General features: G+C 33.0%; 2 protein-coding genes across 3 annotated transcripts in view; one reads left to right on the top strand and one right to left on the bottom strand.

The window, feature by feature from the left end:
* LOC148947269 (uncharacterized) overlaps positions 1–15,648 on the top strand; it is a 56,854-nt gene extending 41,206 nt beyond the window's left edge. Inside the window, exon 3 of the transcript XR_016142431.1 lies at positions 15,379–15,648. The gene's annotated coding sequence lies outside the window, so the exon portion shown is untranslated. The remainder of the gene's footprint in view (positions 1–15,378) is intronic.
* The window catches only part of LOC148947268 (cholecystokinin receptor-like), a 274,183-nt gene that overhangs the window by 23,043 nt on the left and 227,474 nt on the right, over positions 1–23,666 (bottom strand). For both annotated transcript variants that reach the window (XM_089096964.1, XM_089096965.1), the window contains exon 5: positions 21,481–21,587. In XM_089096964.1, the coding sequence (XP_088953090.1) occupies positions 21,481–21,587 (107 nt within the window). The remainder of the gene's footprint in view (positions 1–21,480; positions 21,588–23,666) is intronic.

Raw genomic sequence — 23,666 nt, 5'->3', positions numbered from 1 at the left:
CCGAGTAACCCTCTCCTCCAGCCCTCCCCCTCACCAGAAAAAATCCTTCCTGAAAATGTCTGTATACTTCCCAATAACCAATACAATGTGTATGCAATGGGCAAGGTTCATGACTTGCAGTCCTTCCCCTGGGAACTGTGGGGGATTAGGTCATCCTAAAAGACATAGTTATAATATTTTTGACCATGTTCAACAAAATGGTTATCTCAAAATTTTGATCGGGTGACTTCGGGAAAAAAATGAGCGTGGGAGGGGGCCTAGTTGCCCTCCATTTTTTTGGTCACTTGTAAAGGGCACTAGAACTTTTAATTTTCGTTCCAATAAGCCCTCCTACGATATTCTAGGACCACTGGGTCGATTCGATCACCCCTGGGAAAAAGAAAAAAAAACAAACAAACAAATAAACACGCATCCGTGATCTTTCTTCTGGCAAAAAATGGAAAATTCCACACTTTTGTAGATAGGAGCTTGAAACCTCTACAGTAGGGTTCTCTGATACGCTGAATATGATGGTGTGATTTTCATTAAGGTTCTATTGCTTTTAGGGGGTCTTTCCCCCTTTTTTCGGAAATAAGCCAAATTTTCTCAGGCGCGTAACTTTTGATGAGTAAGATTAAAATTGATGAAACTTATATATTTGAAATCAGAATCAAAATCTGATTCTTTTGATGTATCTATTGGTATCAAAATTCCTATTTTTAGAGTTTCGGTTACCATTGAGCCGGGTCGCTCCTTGCTTACAGTTCATTACCACGAACTGTTTGATACTAAAAGGCTTCCTACTTTGATAATTCTTAAGGTTTTGGAGGAGATGAATAGGGTCTGCTGAATTTAGTTCAACATAAACAAGGTTAATTGTTAGTTATGTTAATTACGCAAAAAATAAGTTTAAATGCGCAAGTGAATTAACTATTATTTTTAACACTAGAAACAATAGTGTGATGAAACCTGCTTTTTTGCTTAATTATTATATCTGGTAAAGCAGTATTTAAGTTCGAGAGTATTCAATGAATGAATGACATAGTCGGGGTATAAACTTCTCTATGGATGACATAGTCGGGATAACCCCGTAAATTTTCCATGAATACGTACCCTCTTTGTGAATAGATATCCCGAGAGTATACTATCCCTGGATAGAAAATATCTGGCGAGTTTTTATAATCAGCAAAAGAGAAAAATGAATCTTTGAGTCCCTGTATGTACAATATCTGTCCCTTATTTAAACAGTGACTTTACAGGCTTTATTCTATATAAATAAAAAGTTGCTTAGTCAGGTGAAAGAAACTTTCTAGACATTGCTGAAATATTAGTTCCTGCAAATCTTTGAAAGTTTCATGAACTTAGCTCAACTAGCCTACTTTATTTAAAATGTCAAGAAAATTTTGTCCAAGTTCATCCCATCCACCTAAAAGGGATCTAATTTAAATATGTGATTTTTTTTTCATTCAATCTTAGGTTATCTTTTTTATCAGGCGTTAACAATCGACATTTGCGACAGAAAATAATTGATATATTTAGATTCAGGGGACGAAATTTTGGAGAAAGATTTATATTATTTACAGCTCATGAATATTTTTTTGCTCGATGGCAATTTAATGATTTTCACTTACTGACATTTTCGCCGTAATTAGCAAAAATTGTATATTGCCAAGGTATATTTTTTTTCATGGATATATTTTTCCATGGCTAATTATTTATCATGAGGATATTTTTAATGTATCGATAAACAGAGGTCTACTTCCAAGTTGTTAGTAGTGTCTTAATAATGAGTATCAATTACACAAGGAATTACACAAGCCTGAGGCATGAATATACAGTGTAGTTTAACTGGTACATTGACTTACCAAGGACAGTCACCTATTACTATGAAAGATGCACGAGTTACCAGACTGGTTTCTGAGGCAACACCCATTTTCGTGGGCCAATCAGAGAGAGCGGATACAGATGGTACTCCATATATGGTAACTTGATTAGAGGCATGAATATACAGTGCAGTTTTACCGGGACATTGTTTTACCATGGTCATTCAACTATTATCATGACTGGTTTACGCCTTAGCAGACAGGTTTCTGAGTCGAGAGAGTGAGCAGACACGTTATAATTGGAACTAGATATTCAGGGACAAGATTGTGTAATGCAACCAGACGGGTTTCTGAGTCAATGCTCATCTTCTGGTTCATTCATAGATGTATAGGGGGCTACACAAGAATCTGTGTGTAGTTAACAACTAATGTCTTTGAAAAAGGTAATTACTTTTAGGTTCAATAGACAAATTAAACTTTCGTTTGTTAAGAATGTTTCACGGGTAATTAAACAATAAGGAATGGAATTCTATAGATAGAATTGTTTTAAGTTGAAAATTGAACCATTTGCGTAAAAATAACTCTATTTGCGAATTTTTGGCGAAAAGGTATTTGCGAAAAGGTATTCCGTTGTCTTCTGTATAATACACAAGTACCATTCGAACAGTATTGTCATTATAAAATATGCTCTAACATTCTAGTATACTAAAAAGTTGATACTAATAGAGATGTAGATGTCAAGAAAAGAATTTTAATAAAGAAATTCAGAAAAATCCTTACAAGTCGTTGCAAATAAAATAGTGACACCGTTATGAGTATGAATCTTCAAGGATCGTTATCACCAATGACCCTAACCACCAAGAACGTCAACCTCCAAAGGTCTCCATACCCCCAACCTCCAAGGGGCCCCCTCCACCAACTTTTTGGCCCCCTCCCCCAACATTTTTATACTTTTTTTGAAGTTTTTTTAAAATTTTTTTAAGTTTTTCTACATGATATATTTTTCAACCCTTTTTTTTCATCTCTTGGAATGACATGGAACATACTTAAAACATAAAAAAATCACATTTAATATTCTCAAAATTCAAAATGAGAATGATATAGAAATGTTAGTCGTGACTTTTACTATTAGAAAAATAATGTTTGTAGTAGCACTTTTTTTCAATTGAATTTTTTTTTTTGGGGGGGGGACTTCAAAATTATTCAACTTTTTTTTACGTATCTTAAAATGACAGGAAATTTGCTTACGGCTATACCATTCGTACTCGATATGGATATGCAAGATTGAGATCTCCGGGTTAGAGCTTAATAGATTCAGCCTTTGAGTATAAAATACAGGTTGAAATTACAATTTTGTATAGTTTGAAAAGCTAACTTTAAGGATGTATGGTGTTTTCAATTGTGAATTCATTGGCTTGAAGAAGTCATCATGTGGGGTGATTTTTGAATGTACGTTTTTATTGCTGACTACAGATCGTAGAGAAGTCTCTTGTTATCACTGGCATATCAACTACAATATGTATGCTTTTAATAGAGACATGTGACGCAATACATCATGCGTTATAAACAAACTATGTTTATATGATAGAGTGATACCCCCATTCTATGATGGATGGAAGGATCTATCCATGGTACAAGAGGAAGTTAGAAGAATATGTAGTTGTTTTGGTGTAATAGCACTGTACACGAAAGGGAATGTACCCACTGATAAACATTTAATTGACAAATGCAAATCTGATATACCAATATTCAACTTGGAAGATTTTAATTGTGAGGTATTTCCCAATAATAGATACAGCCCGGAGAACGAAATTCAATGGTTTATAAGATGGGTGCTTATTATTATTCCTGCTCAGAAAGTGTATGTAAGATATCCCAGGAAGAAGAAGAACCACAATATCTGTGATGTAGTTTGAGATCGAACTAAGTAGATGATGAACAATGATGAATTTTTATAACACCCATCATCCCCCATGACTATCCAACGGTCTTTTAAAGACCACCAAATCTATAAACACTTCGTAACCATGGTCGTATGAATCTTTTCTGTGCCTTGACAGAAAACAAAACATCGCTTCATACTAGTCTGAAATAGTTTTTTTTTGTACCATGTGAGAAAATTCACAAAGAGTTTGATGCAATGAGCGGCTAATCTGATCAAAGCTAGGTATTAGTTACCAAAACTCCAAAAACTGCATGCTGAAAACTAATTAGGCACGAAAGGTAGTTTAGTTTTACTTCTGTATCCAAATATGTATAGTTTACTAGGTTTTAGACTATTTGTTAAAGTTATAAACAAAAGCCAATCCTCATAAATTTAAGAAAAAGGGGAAACACCCCACTAGGGACTGACTTTCATATCATCAGTTGAAGTAGCCTTTTTAAGCATTAGAAGATATCTTGCAGCGACAAAGTGTCGTTTACAACTGGTTTGTGCAGAAAAACAAACATTTTGGCCTAAATACAACAAAAAAGCTACCAAGCATAAAGGCTACGAGAAAGGCAATCAACTTTAAATTATCGAAAAAGTTTGTACACAATCTCTTATATTCTGAAGGAAGGTTGCTACGTGACATTTTTTATATTTGAGCATAAAAGCAATAAGTTAAAAGTGAAATACTATTATAGGCAATGGTTCGGAAGCTTTATTTGGATTTGATTTGAATGTTGGATAAAAATTCAGTCATTTTTAAAGAAACTGCAGTAGTTTCACGGAAAACATCTTTCAGCGTATTTTAATTTTAAATGAAAAGTGTTAAATGCAAATTCATTTTGGTTTTTATGTTGGATAAAATTCATTCATTTTTATAAAAACTGTAATAGTTTCACGGGAAGCATCTTCAGCGTGTTTTAAGTTTAAAAGAAAGCATTCATTGAAAATAAAATTTGATTTTAATGTTGGATAAAAATCCATCCATTCTTATAGACACTGCAATACTTTCACGGAAAACATCTTTCAGCGTATTATAAGTTTAAATGAAGAGTATCAAATACTAATTAATTTTAATTTCGCTGCTGGGGTTTTTTAAGTTTAAACGGAAGCATCTTTCAGCGTGTTTTAAGTTTAAAAAAAACATTCATTGAAAATTAAATTTGATTTTGATGTTGGATAAAAATTCATTCATTTTTATAGAAACTGCATTACTTTCACGGAAAAAATCTTTCAGCGTATTTTAATTTTAAATGAAAAGTGTTAAATGCAAATTCATTTTGGTTTTTATGTTGGATAAAAATTTGTTCATTTTTATAGAAACTGTAATAGTTTCACGGGAAGCATCTTTCAGCATGTTTTAAGTTTAAAAAAAGCATTCATTGAAAATTAAATTTGATTCTGATGTTGGATAAAAATTCAGACATTTTCTTAGAAACTGCAATAGTTTCACGGAAAATATCTTTTAGCGTATTTTAATTTTAAATGAAAAGTGTTAAATGCAAATTCATTTTGGTTTTTATGTTCAATAAAAATTTGTTCCTTATTATAGAAACTGTAATAGTTTCACGGGTAGTATCTGTCAGCGTGTTTTTAAGTTTAAAAAAAGCATTCATTGAAAATTAAATTTGATTCTGATGCTGGATAAAAATTCAGTCATTTTCATAGAAACTGCATTACTTTCACGGAAAACATCTTTCAGCGTATTTTCATTTTAAATGAAAAGTGTTAAATGCAAATTCATTTTGGTTTTTATGTTGGATAAAAATTCGTTCATTTTTATAGAAACTGTAATAGTTTCACGGGAAGCATCTTTCAGCGTGTTTTAAGTTTAAAAAAACATTCATTGAAAATTAAAATTGATTTTGATGTTGGATAAAAATTCATTCATTTTTAAAGAAACTGCATTACTTTCACGGAAAACATCTTTTAGCGTATTTTAAGTTTATTTGCAAAGTATTAAATGCAAATTCATTTTGATTTTGAAATTCGCTCATTTTTACAGAAGCTGCAATAGTTTCACAGGAGGTATCTTTCAGCGTGATTTAAGTTTAAAAGAAAAGCATTAAATGGAAACTCATTTTGGTTTTGATGTTGGGGAAAAATTTTGTCATTTTTATAGAAACTGCAATAGTTTCACGGGAACTATCTTTCAACATGTTTTAAGTTTAAATGAAAAGTATTCAATGAAAATTAAATTTGATTCTGATGTTGGATAAAAATTCAGTCATTTTTTTTAGAAACTGCAATAGTTTCACTGAAAACATCTTTCAGCGTATTTTAATTTTAAATGAAAAGTGTTAAATGCAAATTCATTTTGGTTTTTATGTTGGATAAAAATTCGTTCATTTTTATAGAAACTGTAATAGTTTCACGGAAAACATCTTTCAGCGTATTTTAAGTTTAAATGAAGAGTATCAAATACTAATTCATTTTGATTTCGCTGTTGGGGTTTTTTAAGTTTAAACGGAAGCATCTTTCAGCGTGTTTTAAGTTTAAAAAAAACATTCATTGAAAATTAAATTTGATTTTGAAGTCGGATAAAAATTCATTCATTTTTATAGAAACTGCATTACTTTCACGGAAAAAATCTTTCAGCGTATTTTAAGTTTATTTGCAAAGTATTAAATGCAAATTCATTTGATTTTGAAATTTGCTCATTTTGATAGAAGCTGCAATAGTTTCACAGGAAGTATCTTTCAGCGTGATTTAAGTTTAAAAGAAAAGCATTAAATGGAAACTCATTTTGATTTTGATGTTGGGGAATAATTTAGTCATTTTTATAGAAACTGTAATAGTTTCACGGGAACTATCTTTCAACATGTTTTAAGTTTAAATGAAAAGTATTCAATGAAAATTAAATTTGATTCTGATGTTGGATAAAAATTCAGTCATTTTCTTAGAAACTGCAATAGTTTCACTGAAAACATCTTTCAGCGTATTTTAATTTTAAATGAAAAGTGTTAAATGCAAATTCATTTTGGTTTTTATGTTGGATAAAAATTCGTTCATTTTTATAGAAACTGTAATAGTTTCACGGGAAGCATCCTTCAGCGTGTTTTAATTTAAAAAAAGCATTCATTGAAAATTAAATTTGATTTTGATGTTGGATAACAATCCATCCATTCTTATAGAAACTGCAATAGTTTCACGGAAAATATCTTTCAGCGTATTTTAAGTTTAAATGAAGAGTATCAAATGCTAATTCATTTTGATTTCGCTGTTGGATAAAAATTCGTTCATTTTTATAGAAACTGCAATAGTTTCACGGGAAGTATCTTTTAAGGTGTATTGAGTTTAAATGAAAATTATTAAATTCAAATTCGTTTTGATTTTGATGTTGGATAAAAATTCTTTTATTCTTATAGAATTTGCAATAGTTTCATGGGACGCATCATTTAGGGTTTTTTAAGTTTAAACGAAAAGTAGTAAATTCAATTTCATATTGATTTTGATGCTGGATAAAAATTCATTCATTTTTATAGAAACTGCAATAGTTTCACTAGAACCATCTTTTAGCATATTTTAAGTTTATATGCAAAGTATTAAATGCAAATTCATTTTGATTATGAAATTGGTTCATTCTTATAGAAAATGCAATAGTTTCACGGGAAGCATCTTTCAGCGTGTTTTAAATTTAAAAGAAAAGCATTAAATGGAAACTCATTTTGATTTTCATGTTGGATAAAAATTCACTCATTTTTATAGAAACTGCAATACTTTCACGGGGAGTATCTTTCAGCTTCTAAAAATTGTGCATGAATTAAAATGGAATAATGATTATTCTACTGATTACGATCTAAGAGAAGACAATAGCTACAATATCAAGAGAGAACATATGAACTATTTTATGGAACAGATTCAAAATCTCCAAAGTTGATCATCGATATTAATAATGTATCATAATATATTTTTTGTATTAAAATTCTACATGACATTATTTCATTAAAAATACATTACGTATTACTTTGTTATGTGTTCATTATTTCTAGAGTATGCTTAATTTAAGTATCAAAGTGAACAAATTTCTTATTAACATTCTTTATCGAAACTTCATTTTAGAAATTATGAAAAAATTGTAAGCAAGTAACAAATTCTTTCTTGAATTTGCTCCTGGATAAACAAAAAAAATGACATTTCATTCAAGTAATTAAAAAAAAAAGCTTTCTTGAAGTCACCTCTTGAATACACAATACAGATATTTCATTCAAGAAACTATGAAAAAATCGCAAGTAAGTAGCAAACTCTTTATTGTTTTCACCTCTTGGATATACAATACGGAAATTTCATTAAAGAAATTATTAAAAAATTGTAAGTAAGTGGCAAACTCTTTCTTGAAGTCACCTCTTGGATACACAATGCAGAAATTTCATTCAAGAAATTATGAAAAAATTGTAAGTAAGTAGCAAATTCTTTCTTGAATTCCCCTCCTGAATACACAATATAGAAATTTCATTTAGGAAATTATGTCAAAATTCCAAGTAAGTAACAAACTATTTCTTGAATTCCCCGTTTGGATTCATAATACAGAAATTTAATTCATGTTGATATAAAAAACAAATTATTCACTCTGACACTTAGATTTTGTCAATTTTATACCATGTATTCGAGAAAGGGATTTTGTTATAGAATTTAATCAGTCTGATACTTATATTTTGTCAATTTTAACCAATATACTCGACAAATGATGTAGTCTGAGCGGGTGTGCTTCCATCTATAACCGGTCTAACCTAAATTCAACGTAACGACGCATGAAGTCAAAATGAATAGAACTTGGATTTTATGACTGTTATCTGATGTATCCAATTCGTATAAGTTTAAGATGTTGATAAAAAAGAATTATTCACTCTGACACTTACATTTTGTCAATTTTATCCCATGTATTTGAGAAAGGGATGTTGATATAGAATTTAATCAATCTGATACTTAGATTTTGTCAATTTTAACCGATATACCCGACAAATGATGTAGTCTGAGCGGGTGTTTGCTTGGCTCAGTGCCTGTCTTTGTCGGTTTGTATGTCTGAATCTATATATTTTCCGTGAAATTATTGCAGTTTCTATAAGAATGAATGGATTTTTATCCAACATCAAAATCAAATTTAATTTTCATTGAATACTTTTCATTTAAACTTAAAATACGCTGAAAGATACTCCCCGTGAAAGTTTTGCAGTTTCTATAAAAATGAGTGAATTTTAACCAACATCAAAATTGAAATGAGTTTCCATTTAATGCATTTCTTTTAAACTTAAAACACGCTGAAAGATGTTTCCCGTGAAACTATTCCGGTTTCTATAAAAATGAACCAATTTCAAAATCAAAATGAGTTTGCATTTAATACTTTGCATATAAACTTAAAATACACTAAAAGATTGTTCTAGTAGAACTATTGCAGTTTCTATAAAAATGAATGAATTTTTATCCAGCATCAAAATCAAAATGAAATTGCATTTACTACTTTTCGTTTAAACTTAAAAAACCCTGAATGATGCATCCCATGAAACTATTCCAAATTCTATAAGAATAAAGGAATTTTTATCCAACATCAAAATCAAAACGAATTTGAATTTAATAATTTTCATTTAAACTCAATACACCTTAAAAGATACTTCCCGTGAAACTATATCAGTTTCTATAAAAATGAACAAATTTTTATCCAACTGCGAAATCAAAATGAATTAGCATTTGATACTCTTCATTTAAACTTAAAATACGCTGAAAGATATTTTCCGTGAAACTATTGCAGTTTCTATAAGAATGGATGGATTTTAATCCAACATCAAAATCAAATTTAATTTTCAATGAATGCTTTTTTTTAACTTTAAACACGCTGAAAGATGCTTCCCGTGAAACTATTACAGTTTCTATAAAAATGAACGAATTTTTATCCAACATAAAAACCAAAATGAATTTGCATTTAACACTTTTCATTTAAAATTAAAATACGCTGAAAGATATTGTCCGTGAAACTGTTGTAGTTTCTATAAAAATGACTGAATGTTTATCCAATATCAAAATCAAATTTAATTTTTATTGAATACTTTTCATTTAAACTTAAAACACGCTGAAAAATAGTTCCCGTGAAACTATTGCAGTTTCTATAAAAATGAATAAATTTTTACCCAGCATCGAAATCAAAATGAGTTTCCATTTAATGCTTTGCATTTAAAATTAAAACATGCTGAAAGAGGCTTCCTGTGAAACTATTGCAGTTTCTATAAAAATGAACAAATTTCAAAATCAAAATGAATTTGTATTTAATACTTTACATATAAACTTAAAATACGCTAAAAGATGGTTCTCGTGAAACTATTGCAGCTTCTATAAAAATTAATGAATTTTTATCCAGCATCAAAATCAAAATGAAATTGCATTTACTAGTCTTCTTTTAAACTTAAAAAACCCTGTAAGATGCGTCCCATGAAATTATTTCAAATATAGGAATAAAGGAATTTTTATCCAACATCAAAATCAAAATGAATTTGAATTTAATAATTTTCATTTAGACTCAATACACCCTAAAGGATGATTCCCGCGAAACTATTGCAGTTTCTATAAAAATGAACGAATTTTTATCCAACATCAAAATCAAAACGAATTTCAATTTAATAATTTTCATTTAAACTCAAAACACCCTAAAAGATGATTCTCGCGAAACTATTGCAGTTTCTATAAAAATGAGTGAATTTTTATCCAACAGCGAAATCAAAATGAATTAGCATTTGATACTCTTCATTTAAACTTAAAATACGCTGAAAAATACGTTGAAAGATATTTTCCGTGAAACTATTGCAGTTTCTATAAAAATGACATCCAACATCAAAATCAAATCCAAATGAAGCTTCCGAACCATTGCCTATAATAGTATTTCACTTTTAACTTACTTCTTGTATGCTCTAATATTAAAAATGTCGCGTGGCAACCTGCCTTCAGAATATAAAAAATTGTGTACAAAGTTTTTCGATAATTTTAAGTTGATTGCCTTTCTCGTAGCCTTTATGCTTGATAGCTTTTTTGTTGTATTTAGGCCAAAATGTTTGTTTTGCTGCACAAACCAGTTGTAAACGACACTTTGTCGCTGCAGGATATCTTCTAATGCTTAAAAAGGCTACTTCAACTCAAAATACGAAAGTCAGTCCCTAGTGGGATGTTTCCCCTTTTTCTTTAATTTATGAGGATTGGGTTTTGTTTGTAACTTTAACAAATAGTCTAAAACCTAGTAAATAATACACATTTGGAAACAGAATTAAAACTAAACTACCTTTCGTGCCTAATTAGTTTTCAGCATTCAGTTTTTGGAGTTTTGGTAAATAATACTGAGCGTTGATCTGATTAGCCGCTCATTGCATCAAACCCTTTGTGAATTTTTTCACATGGTACAAAAGAAAACTATTTCAGACTAGTACGATGCGATGTTTTGTTTTCTGTCAAGGCACAGAAAAGATTCATATGACCATGGTTACGAAGTGTTTATAGATTTGGTGGTCTTTAAAAAGACCGTTGGATAGTCATCGGGGGTGATGGGTGTTATAAAAATTCATCATCGTTCACCATCCACTTGGTGTGATCTCAATCTATTTCACAGATTTTGTTGTTCTTCTTCTTCCTGGGATACCTTATACACATATTCCGAGAAGGAATATTTATCGACACCCATCTCCTAAAAAATTGAACCTGGTCCTCTGGGTTGTGTATTCTACTCGGAAATACCTCACAATTAAAATCTTCCAAGTTGAATATTGGTATATCAGATTTGCATTTTTTCGATTAAAAGTTTATCGGTGGGTACATTCCATTTCGTGTATAGTGCTATTACATCAGAACAACTACATATTTCTCTAACTTCCTCTTGTACCATGGATAGATCCTTCCCTCCATCATAGAATGGGGGTATCACTCTATCATATAAACCTAGTTTGCCTATAACGCATAATGTATTGCGCCACATGTCTATATTGTAAGCATACATATTGTAGTTGATATGCCAGTGATAACTATAGACTTTTCTACGATCTGTAGTCAGCAATAAAAACACACATAAAAAAATCACTCCACATGATGACTTCTTCAAGCCAAACAATTCACAATTGAAAACACTATACATCCTTGAAGTTCAGCTTTTCAAACTATAAAAAATTTTAATTTGAACCTGTATTTTATACTCAAAGACTGAATATATTAAGCTCTAACCAGGAGATCTCAATCTCGTATATCCATATCGAGTACGATTGGTATAGCCGTAAGCATATTTCCTGTCATTTTAAGATACGTACAAAGAGTTGAATAATTTCGAAGTCCAAAAAGAAATTTAGTTAAAAAAAGTGCTACTTCAAATATTATTTTTCTAATAGTAAAAGTCACGACTAACATTTCTATATCATTCTCATTTTGAATTTTGAGAATATTAAATGTGATTTTTTTATATTTTATGTATGTTCCATGTCATTCCAAGAGATGTAAAAAAAGGGTTGAAAAAAATACCATGTAAAAAAACAAAAAAAAAGTTAAAAAAAAAAACTTCAAAAAAAGTATAAAAATGAGGGGGAAGGGGGCCAAAAAGTTGGGGGAGCGGGCCCTTTGGAGGTTGGGGGTACGGAGACCGTTGGAGGTTGAGGTCCTTGGTGGTTAGGGTCATTGGTGCTTACAATCCTTGATGGTTCATGCTCATAATCGTCTCACTACTTGATTTCCAAGGATTTCTAAGGATTTTTCTGAATTTCTTTATTAAAATTCTTTTCTTGACATCTACATCTCTATTAGTATCAACTTTTTAGTATACTAGAATGTTATAGCATATTTTATAATGACAATACTGTTCGAATGGTACTTGTGTATTATACAGAAGACAACGGAATACCTTTTCGCAAATACCTTTTCGTAAAAAATTCGCAAATAGAGTTATTTTTACGCAAATGGTTCAATTTTCAACTTAAAACAATTCTAACTATAGCATTCCATTCCTCACTGTTTAATTACCCGTGACACATTCTTAACCAACGAAAGTTTAATTTGTCTTTTGAACCTACAAGTAATTAACTTTTTCAAAGACATTAGTTGTTAACTACGCACAGATTCTTGTGTAACCCCCTATACATCTATGAATGAACCAGAAGATGAGCATTGACTCAGAAACCCGTCTGGTTGCATTACACAATCTTTTCCCTGAATATCTAGTTCCAAATATAACGTGTTTGCTCACTTTATCGAGTCAGAAACCTGTCTTCTAAGGCATATATCAGTCATTATAGTAGTTGAATGACCATGGTAACTCAATGTAGCGGTTAAACTGTGCTGCATATTCATGCCTCTAATCAATTTACCATATATGGAGTACCCTCTGTATCATCTCTCTCTGATTGGCCCCCAAAATATGGGAGTTTCCTCAGAAACCAGTCTGGTAACTCGTGTATCGTTCATAGTAATAGGTGACTGTCCTTGGTAAGTCAATGTACCGGTTAAACTACACTGTATATTCATGCCTCAGGCTTGTGTAATTCCTTGTGTAATTGATACTCATTATTAAGACACTACTGTTGTTTTGGATATATTTTTCAAATGAATAATTTTTCAAGGTATTTTTATTTTGATGGATGTATTTGTCCATTGGTAATTATATTTTATGTACCGATAAACGGAGGTCTACCTCTAAGTTATTTTGGGTATATTTTTCAAATGAATCATTTTTCCATGGGTAATTATTTTTCATGAGGGTATGTTTAATATATCGATAAACAGAGGTCTAATTTCAAGTTTTTTTTTATATTTCTTAAATTAATCTCCCGAAGATATATATATTTTTCATGGATATTTTTTTCCATGCGTAATTATTCTTTATGAGGATAATTTCAGTATATCGATAAACAGAGTTCTACTTCCATGTTGTTTTGGGTATATTTTTCAAATGAATCATTTTTCTAAGGTGTTTTATTTTCATGGATATATTTTTCTATGGGTGATTATTTTTCATGAGGATATTTTAATATATTGGTAAACAGAGCTCTACTTCCAAGTTGTTTAGGGTATATTTTTCAAATGAATCATTTTTCCAAAGATATTTTTTTTCATGGATATTTTTTTCCATGGATGATTATTTTTCATGAGGATATTTTTAATATATCGATAAACAGAAGTCTACTTCCAAGTTTGGAAGTAAGTCTACTTCCATGGGTAATTATTTTTCATGAGGGTATTTTTAATAAACCGATAAACAGAGATCTATCTGGATATCCTGAGTTAATACCCTTCAGAACATTTAATGCTAAGCTTTACTGAACGTACATCATAATTTATGCTATATTGGACGAACACCATAATTAGGCCATTGACCTACATAATTACAGGTATAAAATGGTATCTCATTTGCATAATTGTAAGATCTGTTTTGTATATCATTATGGTGCGAATATGACTGGTTCTGGTCGTTTTATACGATGTACGTTTCATATTGTTTACCAATTGGGTCAAAATATAACCGGAATCTGATTGCTTCATACGATGTGCCATCCGTATTGCATACAACTTTCGGCCCGACTATAACTGGTTCTGATTACTTTATACAATGTTCACTGGGTTGTTCACCTCAAATATATTATAGCTATATTACTACTGTATTTCAGGAATCGTTCTTAACGAATTAGGACAAAAAGTCAAAGCTTTTGCGCAAAAAGCAAGGTTTTGTGGAAGGGTCAACTCCTTTCATATACTTAATAATTTCTGTTCGTTTTAAGGTTTGATGCTGTTCCTTACTTTCAGTTGAAAAAACTTGTTTTTTTCAATTTAACTTCTGATCGTTTTCAAATAATACCGGGAAATCCAGCCCTCCCTCCGTGAAAAAATCCGGTACTTGTGTGTTATACGCCACTCACTCAAGTTTACTATGTGTAAAACTCAAGAATAAACCGGTTTTTTCGTTACTTTAGAAGCAAATTTGGGCTATGTATTTGCATATCAGGGGGGGGGGGGGTAAATTATAGTGAGTCTGTATGCAAAATCTGTTAGGTACAATTATTCTGTATGTTATAAAACAACAATTGTTTTCTGACTTCAAACTCTCCAAATACTTTACCCCCCCCCCCCTTATGTGCAAATATATAGTCCAATTGAAATATTTCCTATCTATTCTATCACTTGTCTCTGTCTTGTCTCGTGTTAAGCTGAAAGAAACTAACGAAAAAACTGTTTTTTTTTTCGAGTTTTACATAGTGTAAACTTGAGTGAGTGGCGTATAATACACAAGTACCAAAATTCCTTCCCTTTACGGAAAAAAAAACTCAAATAAAATTCCCAGATTTGGAAAGCCTTATTTTCCACGGGGGAGGGGGGTATTTTCCGCGGGGGGGGGTCTTTTCCCACAGGGGTATTTTCTGGGAGGGTATTTTCTGGGGTGGTATTTTCCACGGGGGGATTTTTCGGGAGGTGTGCTTTCCACGGGGGGTATTTTCCGCATGGGGGGTATTTTCTGTGGAGGGGAGTATTTTCCGGGGGGAGAAATTTCAGCGGAGGATATGTTCTTGGGGGGTATTTTCCGGGGGAGAGTCAAGAAGGATATACTAGTTATTTCCCTATCATATCCGGCGTAAAACAGTTCTGTATTCTTTCTCTGTTCCTTGGGCCTCGCTGTCGACTAAATACTCTTTGATTTTGCAGGGTTCGGCATCCAAATTGTAGAATGCAAACAGCTAGCCGATCTGGATTTTGCTGATGATATTGCCTTATTCCTGAAAATGCTGGCCGACTTTGCCTCAAGATTAATGCGGGGCTCCCACCGCGTCAATAAAATTAATAAAGTTTTTCTTCAAAGTGCGAACCCTAAAGTTTGTCCGACTCGCACAAGGATTTCACCTTATTGACTTTACAGCAATTTTTCATGAAAAGTAACTAAAATAGTCAGATATGGAGCTGAGAAAACCATCCTTCGATTTATTTTTTCCGTTTAATATTAAATGAAAACATTCTTTGTGTAACCCTTATTCTTTTACCAAGCAAAATATTTCAATAAGTATGCGCTATTATATATGTAGACACTAATTTGTATGTTGTATATTGAAATTTTCCACACGTCTTCTGCTATTGGTTGAACTTTGCGGACTTTCTTGAAAAAGTTAAATTCAGTTCAACTTTTTTCCGAGAGTAATAAAGTCAACAAAACAATGCGAAGAAAACGGTTTATTAACTTTGTGGACAGCTTTATTAACTTTATTGACGCCGTGGGAATCCCGCATAACACAGAGAAGACAAAGAGTGTGAAGACAAAGAGTGTGACAACAACTGATTCCCCTGGACTTAAAGTGTGGAGATTCAACTATTGAGTAGATCGTAAGGTTCAGGTACCTCGGCAACTAGGTTTGTGGGTTTGGCAATCGGCCAAAAAAATCAAAAAAACTTGTAATCAATATCTGGAAGCAGCAGGCTATAATTATCTTAGACAAATTTCTTAGCTTTCAAAAATAGGCTACTCTCTCAGATTCATTAAAAATCGCTTTTTTAATGTCAATAGGGTAGGCTAGCCTAGTAAAATTCTAGATAGGCCAGATACTTTTTGCTATCTTGGAAAGGGGTTAGGCTAGGAAAATGAAACTTTCAGGGATAGATCTACAGATTAAAGTATGCCCTAGGAAGGTATTTTGAAGAATCTACCTCCATATCTTTTCCCTCATGAGATCCTGACCTTTAACAATCTTTGTTTATAAAGGTCAATAAATTAGGCTAGATATTAGTTTTACATTAGTTTTGCAAGCTAATGTTGAAGTAAATCAATATAAATTAGGCTAGGCATTAACTTTAAATTAGTTTTACAAGCTAATTTTGAAGTGAATAAATAAATTAGGCTAGACATTAATTTTACATTAGTTTTACAAGCTAATGTTGAAGTGAATCAATAAATTAGGTTACATATTAGTTGGCCTCTCCCAGGCCATTCAGAGTGTCCCCAGGTGGCGATAGGGGAACGCCCTACAGATATGTAGGGTACCTCCACAGGAGGCACGGACCAAGGGGGGACCATGCCCCTGGGAGTCCATGATAGAAATCGCCCCCTGGGGCGAGGGCGCCCCAGGCGAGGGGCACCCTCGCCTGGGGACATAAATACAGGCGGAGGAGAAAGAAGGCCCCTCAAAAGGGCCCACTGGTTTGTCCACAAGTCCCAGGAGTTACAAACCTTCTCCCAGTAATGGGTTAAATTGCATGTTGATGCAGAACACCATCGCGGGAAGATCCTCTATAGGAGGACAACTGCGGCAGGGCGTAAGATCCAGGTGCATGGACAACGGCCTCTGCAAAGGGCTGCCTCGACCCATTTCGGAGTACCTGCAAGACTGGGGACCTTGTGGTAAACTCTATTCCTACTTGAGGAGTGGCGCCCCTCGAGGAAATCATAGTCTAGTAAAGGACACAGCATTTGCACGGGATTCTGATCAATGGATAATTCTTCTGGGCTTGGTCTGTCTTGAAAGGGGTCTCCAGCTTGAAAAACCTCTTCCTAGCTAAATTATATACTATGGGCTGCCTCCTCGTAGTAGCTTAACATTTGTAGGCATGAATATATAGTGAGTCGGAGGTAATAGGCTTGAGATTGTCTGTGCAGGATTTCGACCCTTGCTGATCGCAGAACATTGCGAAGTGCTGAAAACCATGTTGTGACCAAGATATACCCAGGATTGCACAAAGCCCCCATTCATGGAGGTCCCAGAGACTTCTTGCTGTCCGGTTCTGGTTTTAGCACTTCGGTGTAGACTTGAGAAGATATGTGATCCACGTTCTGCACAGGTATCTGGGATCATTGCTTTTCCTGAGGCGAAAATAATTTCAATGATTTAAAGACCATGAAAATTTGAACTTGGAATATTTCGACGTTAAATAATGACTGCCGTATCGACATTTTGACTGACGAATTCAGACGATTCGAACTGGACTCATTAGGTGTTTCAGAAACTCATATCCCAGGGATAAGAAGTATGAAATTAGGTGATATAGAATTTGTTTACTCAGGCAGAGAGGATGGGGTACATAGACAGGGAGTAGGGCTCATGATGAATAAAGAAGCTGCTAAGTCTTGTTTAGGCTGGGAAGGTATTAATAATAGAATACTAATTGCTCATTTTATGACTAAAAAGTTCAGGGTATCAGTTATAGTAGTATATGCCCCTGTAGAACCGACTGATGGAGACACTAGTGACTCAGATGAATTTTACTTACAGTTACAGGAGCAAATAGAAAGGGTCCCAGGTAGAAATATGACGTTTTTACTAGGAGATTTTAACGCCCAGATTGGTGGAAAAAGGGATAGATAGTATCCTAGCCTGGGTAAATTTGGTGTAGGAAAAGAAAACAGAAATGGATACAGACTTTTGCAATTTTGTAGGTATAGCAATCTAGTTATAACCAATACGGTGTTTGGTTATAAAATGGCTCATAAATTAACATGGTATTCACGTGATGATGAAACAGAAAAACTTATTGATTATGTTATTGTAAACCGAAGACTGGCAGGATTAATACAAGATACTAGGGTTTATAGGAGTGCCTTTATTGATGTTAAAAGTAAAGATCACCATATAGTAGTGTCAAGGGTTAATTTAAAGCTGAAATATCGCAAGGGTAACTACCTCCCGGGAAGTTATGATGTTGGTAGACTCCAGGATAAGAATTTGAGATATACTTTCCAGGAACAGTTGAATACTAAATTTGAGAGTTTAAAATTTGATAATGTGGAAGATGGTTGGAGTAATTTTAGAAAAATAATTTGTGAAGTTGCTGAAGGTGTCTTAGGGAAGAAAGCTAGAACTACAGCTAAGAATATTAGTGAAAAAGCCTTATGTTATATAGAAAGGAGAAAGGACTTGTACAAGAATTATCTTAATGATAGTTCATATGAAAACAAAAGGAATGTAAAGAAAGTGGAAAAAGCATTAAAATATGAACTAAGGAGGTGTGAAGTGGAAGTCATTGATAAAATTACCGAGGTTCTGGAAGATGCAGCTAGACGGCATAATAGTAAAATATTGTACTGGCATTTTAATAAATTGAGAGGGAGTAGTCAATGTGGAATAGTCCCGGTTAAAGATAGGAACGGGAGCCCAATTAGCGATAAGAAAAAAAACTAAAGAGAGATTGGCCGAACATTTTGAGATTTTGCTTAACCGAGATAGAGTTGAAGGAAGAGATATAGAGAAAAATGAAAAGTTTGTGATACATTGGATAAGAAGGAAGATTTGTTTTGTGAGGTGGAATTAGCGACAGTACTAAAAGGACTAAAAAAATAATAAGGCTCCAGGTGCTGATAGGGTGGTAAATGAATTTCTCAAATATGGTGGCTCTGAGGTTAGAAATAAGCTACTGAAGATTATGAATAGGATTTTTGAAAAAGGCAAAGTACCTAGTGATTTTAGGAAAACCTTAGTTAAGCCACTTTATAAGAAAGGTAATTAAAATGAGTGTGGTAATTATCGAGGCATTACTCTGGTCTCCGTAGGTAGTAAATTACTTAGTAATATAATACTTTTTAGACTGAGAGATGCCGTAGACAAAGCTTTAAGAGAAGAACAGTGCGGTCTTAGAAAAAGTAGAGGATGTGTCGACCAAGTTTTCACTCTAAGATTAATAATTGAGAAGTGCCTGCGTTTTCAAACACCTTTGGTCCTCAGTTTTATAGATTATAAGCAAGCGTTCGATTCTGTTGATAGAAGAGCTTTAGTAAAGGTTTTATCGTTTTATGGTATACCAGACAAATACATTAAAGTGATTAGTGCTATGTACGAGAGTAACACTGCTGCGGTTAAGGTAGGAAATGAGATTAGCAGCTGGTTATTTTACTAAATCAGGAGTTAAGCAGGGTTGTGTTCTATCCCCCTTTATATGGATCATTTTGATGGACTTTGTTTTAAGGTGCACAGGAAAGGCAATGGGAGACCACAGAATCGAATGGGCAGAAAAAACTCCCCTTGGCTTAGATTAAGCTTGTAACTTAAGCATCCTAGAAGAAAGTGTGACCAAATTGAATGACCTCTTAAATGTTAAATGTGTTCAATGTGCTATCTCAATTCGGGAAATTAAGGTTAATAAAACTTAATCGCTTAGATTAGGGACAACTGAAAAATAAAAGGTAACGTGAGGTAATAAAAAGACTGATCGGGTCGGCAGCTTCACTTCCCTTGGTAGTATTATTAGTAAAGACGGTGATAGAAGTGAAGATGTCAAAAGTAGAATAGACAAGGCTCAGGGTGTTTTTTCACAGTTAAAAAAAGTTTGGAAGATTAGGAAGATAAGTCTGCAAACCAAGATTAGAATATTAGAAGCTACAGTAATGACAGTGGTCAAATATTGCTCTGAAGCACGGGCGCTCCGAAAAGCGTATGAAGATTTTCTAGATGTTTTCCAGAGAAATTCTTTAAGGATTGTTCTGGGTACCCGGCTGACTTACCGTGTTTCAAACAATAGGCTATACAAAAAATGTGGTTCAATACCGCTCTCTAGGGCTATAATGAAAGAATGGTTGAGGTGGCTAAGGCAAGTTGTGTGGATGAAAGATGACAGATTGCCGGAGATTGTTCTCAACGGCCAACCGTCTAGGGCTAAATAGAAAGCAGCTCATCCGCATCTGGGATGGGAGGGCGTCATGAAAAAAAAATTAAAGCAAATGGGAAATTCCTTGGCGGGTGTAAAAAGGGAGAGTTTGAATAGATTGGGATTGAGGAGGAGCGTGCATAGCTGTGTTGGCCTCAGACCGCTTGGTGCTGCGGTGAGTTGATAGTAGTAGTAGTAGTAAGACTGAACAACAATCATTTATATTCTATGTCAGACATGATTTTCGAAGAAGAGGATGACAAATATGAAAACTGATTTTACAATAGTGTTTCAAAAAATAAGTTTCTGAAAAGCTATTTCTGGGCGGGCTATTTTATATTCGAGTATTAATGCCCAGCTTCGGGCCCATGTGGCTAAATGAACTAAATATATTGTAAATGTAAAATATACAAATCAGTGTTTACTTTTATCCGTTTGTGTAAATATTTTCCAAAATGACGCTGTGTATAAGAAGTGTGGGGGTACTGTTGAGAATGTTGTTGTCAGAGCGAAATTTACAGAAAGTAAATTGTGCTGTTAGATCTGTTAGATCTAATGTGTTGTGCTGCTAGATATTCGTTAACATGTCCACAAATATGTTTAGTTGCTGCTCCTTTTCACACAGTTTGTGATAACTAACTGTAAGTAAGGATCGAATCGGCCCAATAGTAACCGAATTAAAAAAAATTGACAACATTAGATACATGCAGAGAATGGAATGTTTATGCTGATTCCAAATACATAAAATTCATAAGATTAATTTTACCCATCAAAAATTAACAGCCTGAGAATATTTGCCTGATCATTGAAAATGGGGGAAACACCCCCAAAGAGTCAAGTAGCCTTACAAAAATCAAACCAGATTCAGTATCTGAAGGGGGCTGCCTCTTACTCAATATCTCTGTCTTTAAGCTAAATTTTAAATTTTTGTTCCACTTCTTTAAAAACGACTTCTAAAGCACAAAGACCGTTTAATTAGAATAAGAAGCTTTTATAAAAGTACTAAAAAAGTATAAAAACGGAGGGGGGGGAGGCATCAAAAGGCTAATTGAGGAGGGGACAGCCCTCTTCATACGGAATAGTTTCTGTTCGTTTTGTATTTTAATGTTGCTTCTTACTTTAAATTGAAAATACTTTTTTTTTGTTTTTAAATCCTGATATAGAGCTAAAGTAAAATTCAAACAATACCTTGGTTGTTTGTGGCATGCAAGTCTTCTTTTGATAAAGCATTTTCCATAGGGTTGTTTTCTTTCCTCTTATAGCAACATATGTTCTTAAGGCAGCATATCTTTGACCTGAAAAAGTCATATTTCAAGTAGTTGCGGTAGATTTATTTATATTTGATGTCTGTTTCTTATTTAGGGTTATAATCTTTATATTTGATTTTTTTTCTTAGTGTTTTGCTTGTCTGTATCTTTTTCAAAGAAAAAAGATTTAATATGTAGCTTGGAAAAATTGGAGTTGGCATGGGAGTTGAACTCGGCCCCCCCCCATTTAATTACCGTAGCTTCCGACCCAGGACCTAAAGACACGCCTAGACTAACTTCGAACTATTATTTCTGTTTATTCGATTTGCATTATACGGTAAAGTCTACAATACAAACTTTAGAAACATTGCCAGGTGTGTCCATTTGTTTGGAGTTATTAGCTTTGGCTATTCACCGGTAAATCTCGGGCTCATCTCTTTTGTCAGGAACAAACTCTTCAAGCAATTATCTTTAACTACTTAACTAAAGTCAGAGACTTGTTTGTAACTACATTATATACGTATATACTACCACTACTACTACTACTTCTAGCAGGTCAATGCAGCACCAAGCCACCTGAGGCCAACACAGCTACGCAGGCTCGTCCTCAATCCCAATCTACTCAAAGTCTCCCTCTTTGCACCATCTCTAGAAAATTTTTCAGATAACTTTAAGACTTCTCAAGGCCTCCCTTAAATCTTTTCTTATGGCATCCTCCCACCCCATTCGGGGACGACCTGCTTTTCGTTTGGCCCTAGACGGTTGGCTGACAAGGACAATCTTTGGCAATACATCCTTCGTCTACAGAACATGTCCTAACAAAATCATCTTTTCTCTCATTATAGCCCTAGAAAGCGAGATTGAACCACAATTTTCGTACAGCTTACTATTTGAGATACGGTCAATCAGTTGGTTACTCAAAATAATCCGTAGGTAATTTCTCTTGAAAACATCTAGCAAATCCTCCATCGTTTTTTGGAGTGGCCTAGCTTCAGAACCATACTTGACCATTGTCATCCCTATGGCTTCCAATATTCTAATCTTGGTTCGAAGACTTATATTCCAATTCTTCCACACTTTTTTCAACATTGAAAAAAAAACCCTGGGCCTTAGCTATTCTACTTTTAACATCTTCGCCGCGCCCACCGTCTTTACTAATTTTACTACCTAGGTAGGTGAAGCTGCCCGCTTAATCGATTTTCTCGTTCTGCAACATCACCTCTTCACGTTCAGTTATTCCTAGTCTTAGCAACTGATTCTTGATATTAATTTTCAAACCTATTCTTGCACCCTAAACTCACAAAAACTCTTAAAGTGCATGCATTTTTCTAACATTTTCATCTAGGACGCTTAAATCATCAGTATAATATAAGTCTAGGAAAGGTTTATCTCCCATTGCCTTTACTGTGCTCCTTAGGACAAAGTTCGACTAATGGTATATATATATATATATATATATATATATATATATATATATATATATATATATATATATATATATATATATACACACACACACACACACACACACACACACACACACACTATATATATATATATATATATATATATATATATATATATATATATATATATATATATATATATATATATATATATATATATATATATATATATATATATATATATATATATATATATATATATATATATATATATATATATATATATATATATATATATATATATATATATATATATATATATATATATATATATATATATATATATATATATATATGTAAATAACCACACTGGCTATTCATGATGAAACGAAACAATAGTAAAAAAGAGAAAAACGAGGATTATACAAGCCAGTTAAAAATATTGACTAAAATGCAAATATTTCGGTCAAGACCTCCGCTTGACCGTCCTCAGTGCAAGATAATAACATTAAAATTACTAATAAAATCCAAGGATACTATAAAAAAAAAATTTCAAACCTTAAAACAAAGCACAACGAAAGTTTGACGACCCTTTCCATGTAACAGTGAAAGGGTAACTGAATAAAAAAAATACAGTACTGAATGGGAATTAAATTTTTTAATTTATACAGAGCATTTTTAAAAGCTAAACGCTTTCCAGGTAAAACATCATCACAGATTA

Source organism: Artemia sp. Qi Xiang Cuo, chromosome 11 (genome assembly GCF_049724085.1).
Source record: "Artemia sp. Qi Xiang Cuo chromosome 11, ASM4972408v1, whole genome shotgun sequence".
Taxonomy (NCBI): domain Eukaryota; kingdom Metazoa; phylum Arthropoda; class Branchiopoda; order Anostraca; family Artemiidae; genus Artemia; species Artemia sp. Qi Xiang Cuo.
Note: the sequence above shows the minus strand (reverse complement) of the source record. Positions and strands in the feature narration are given on the sequence as shown.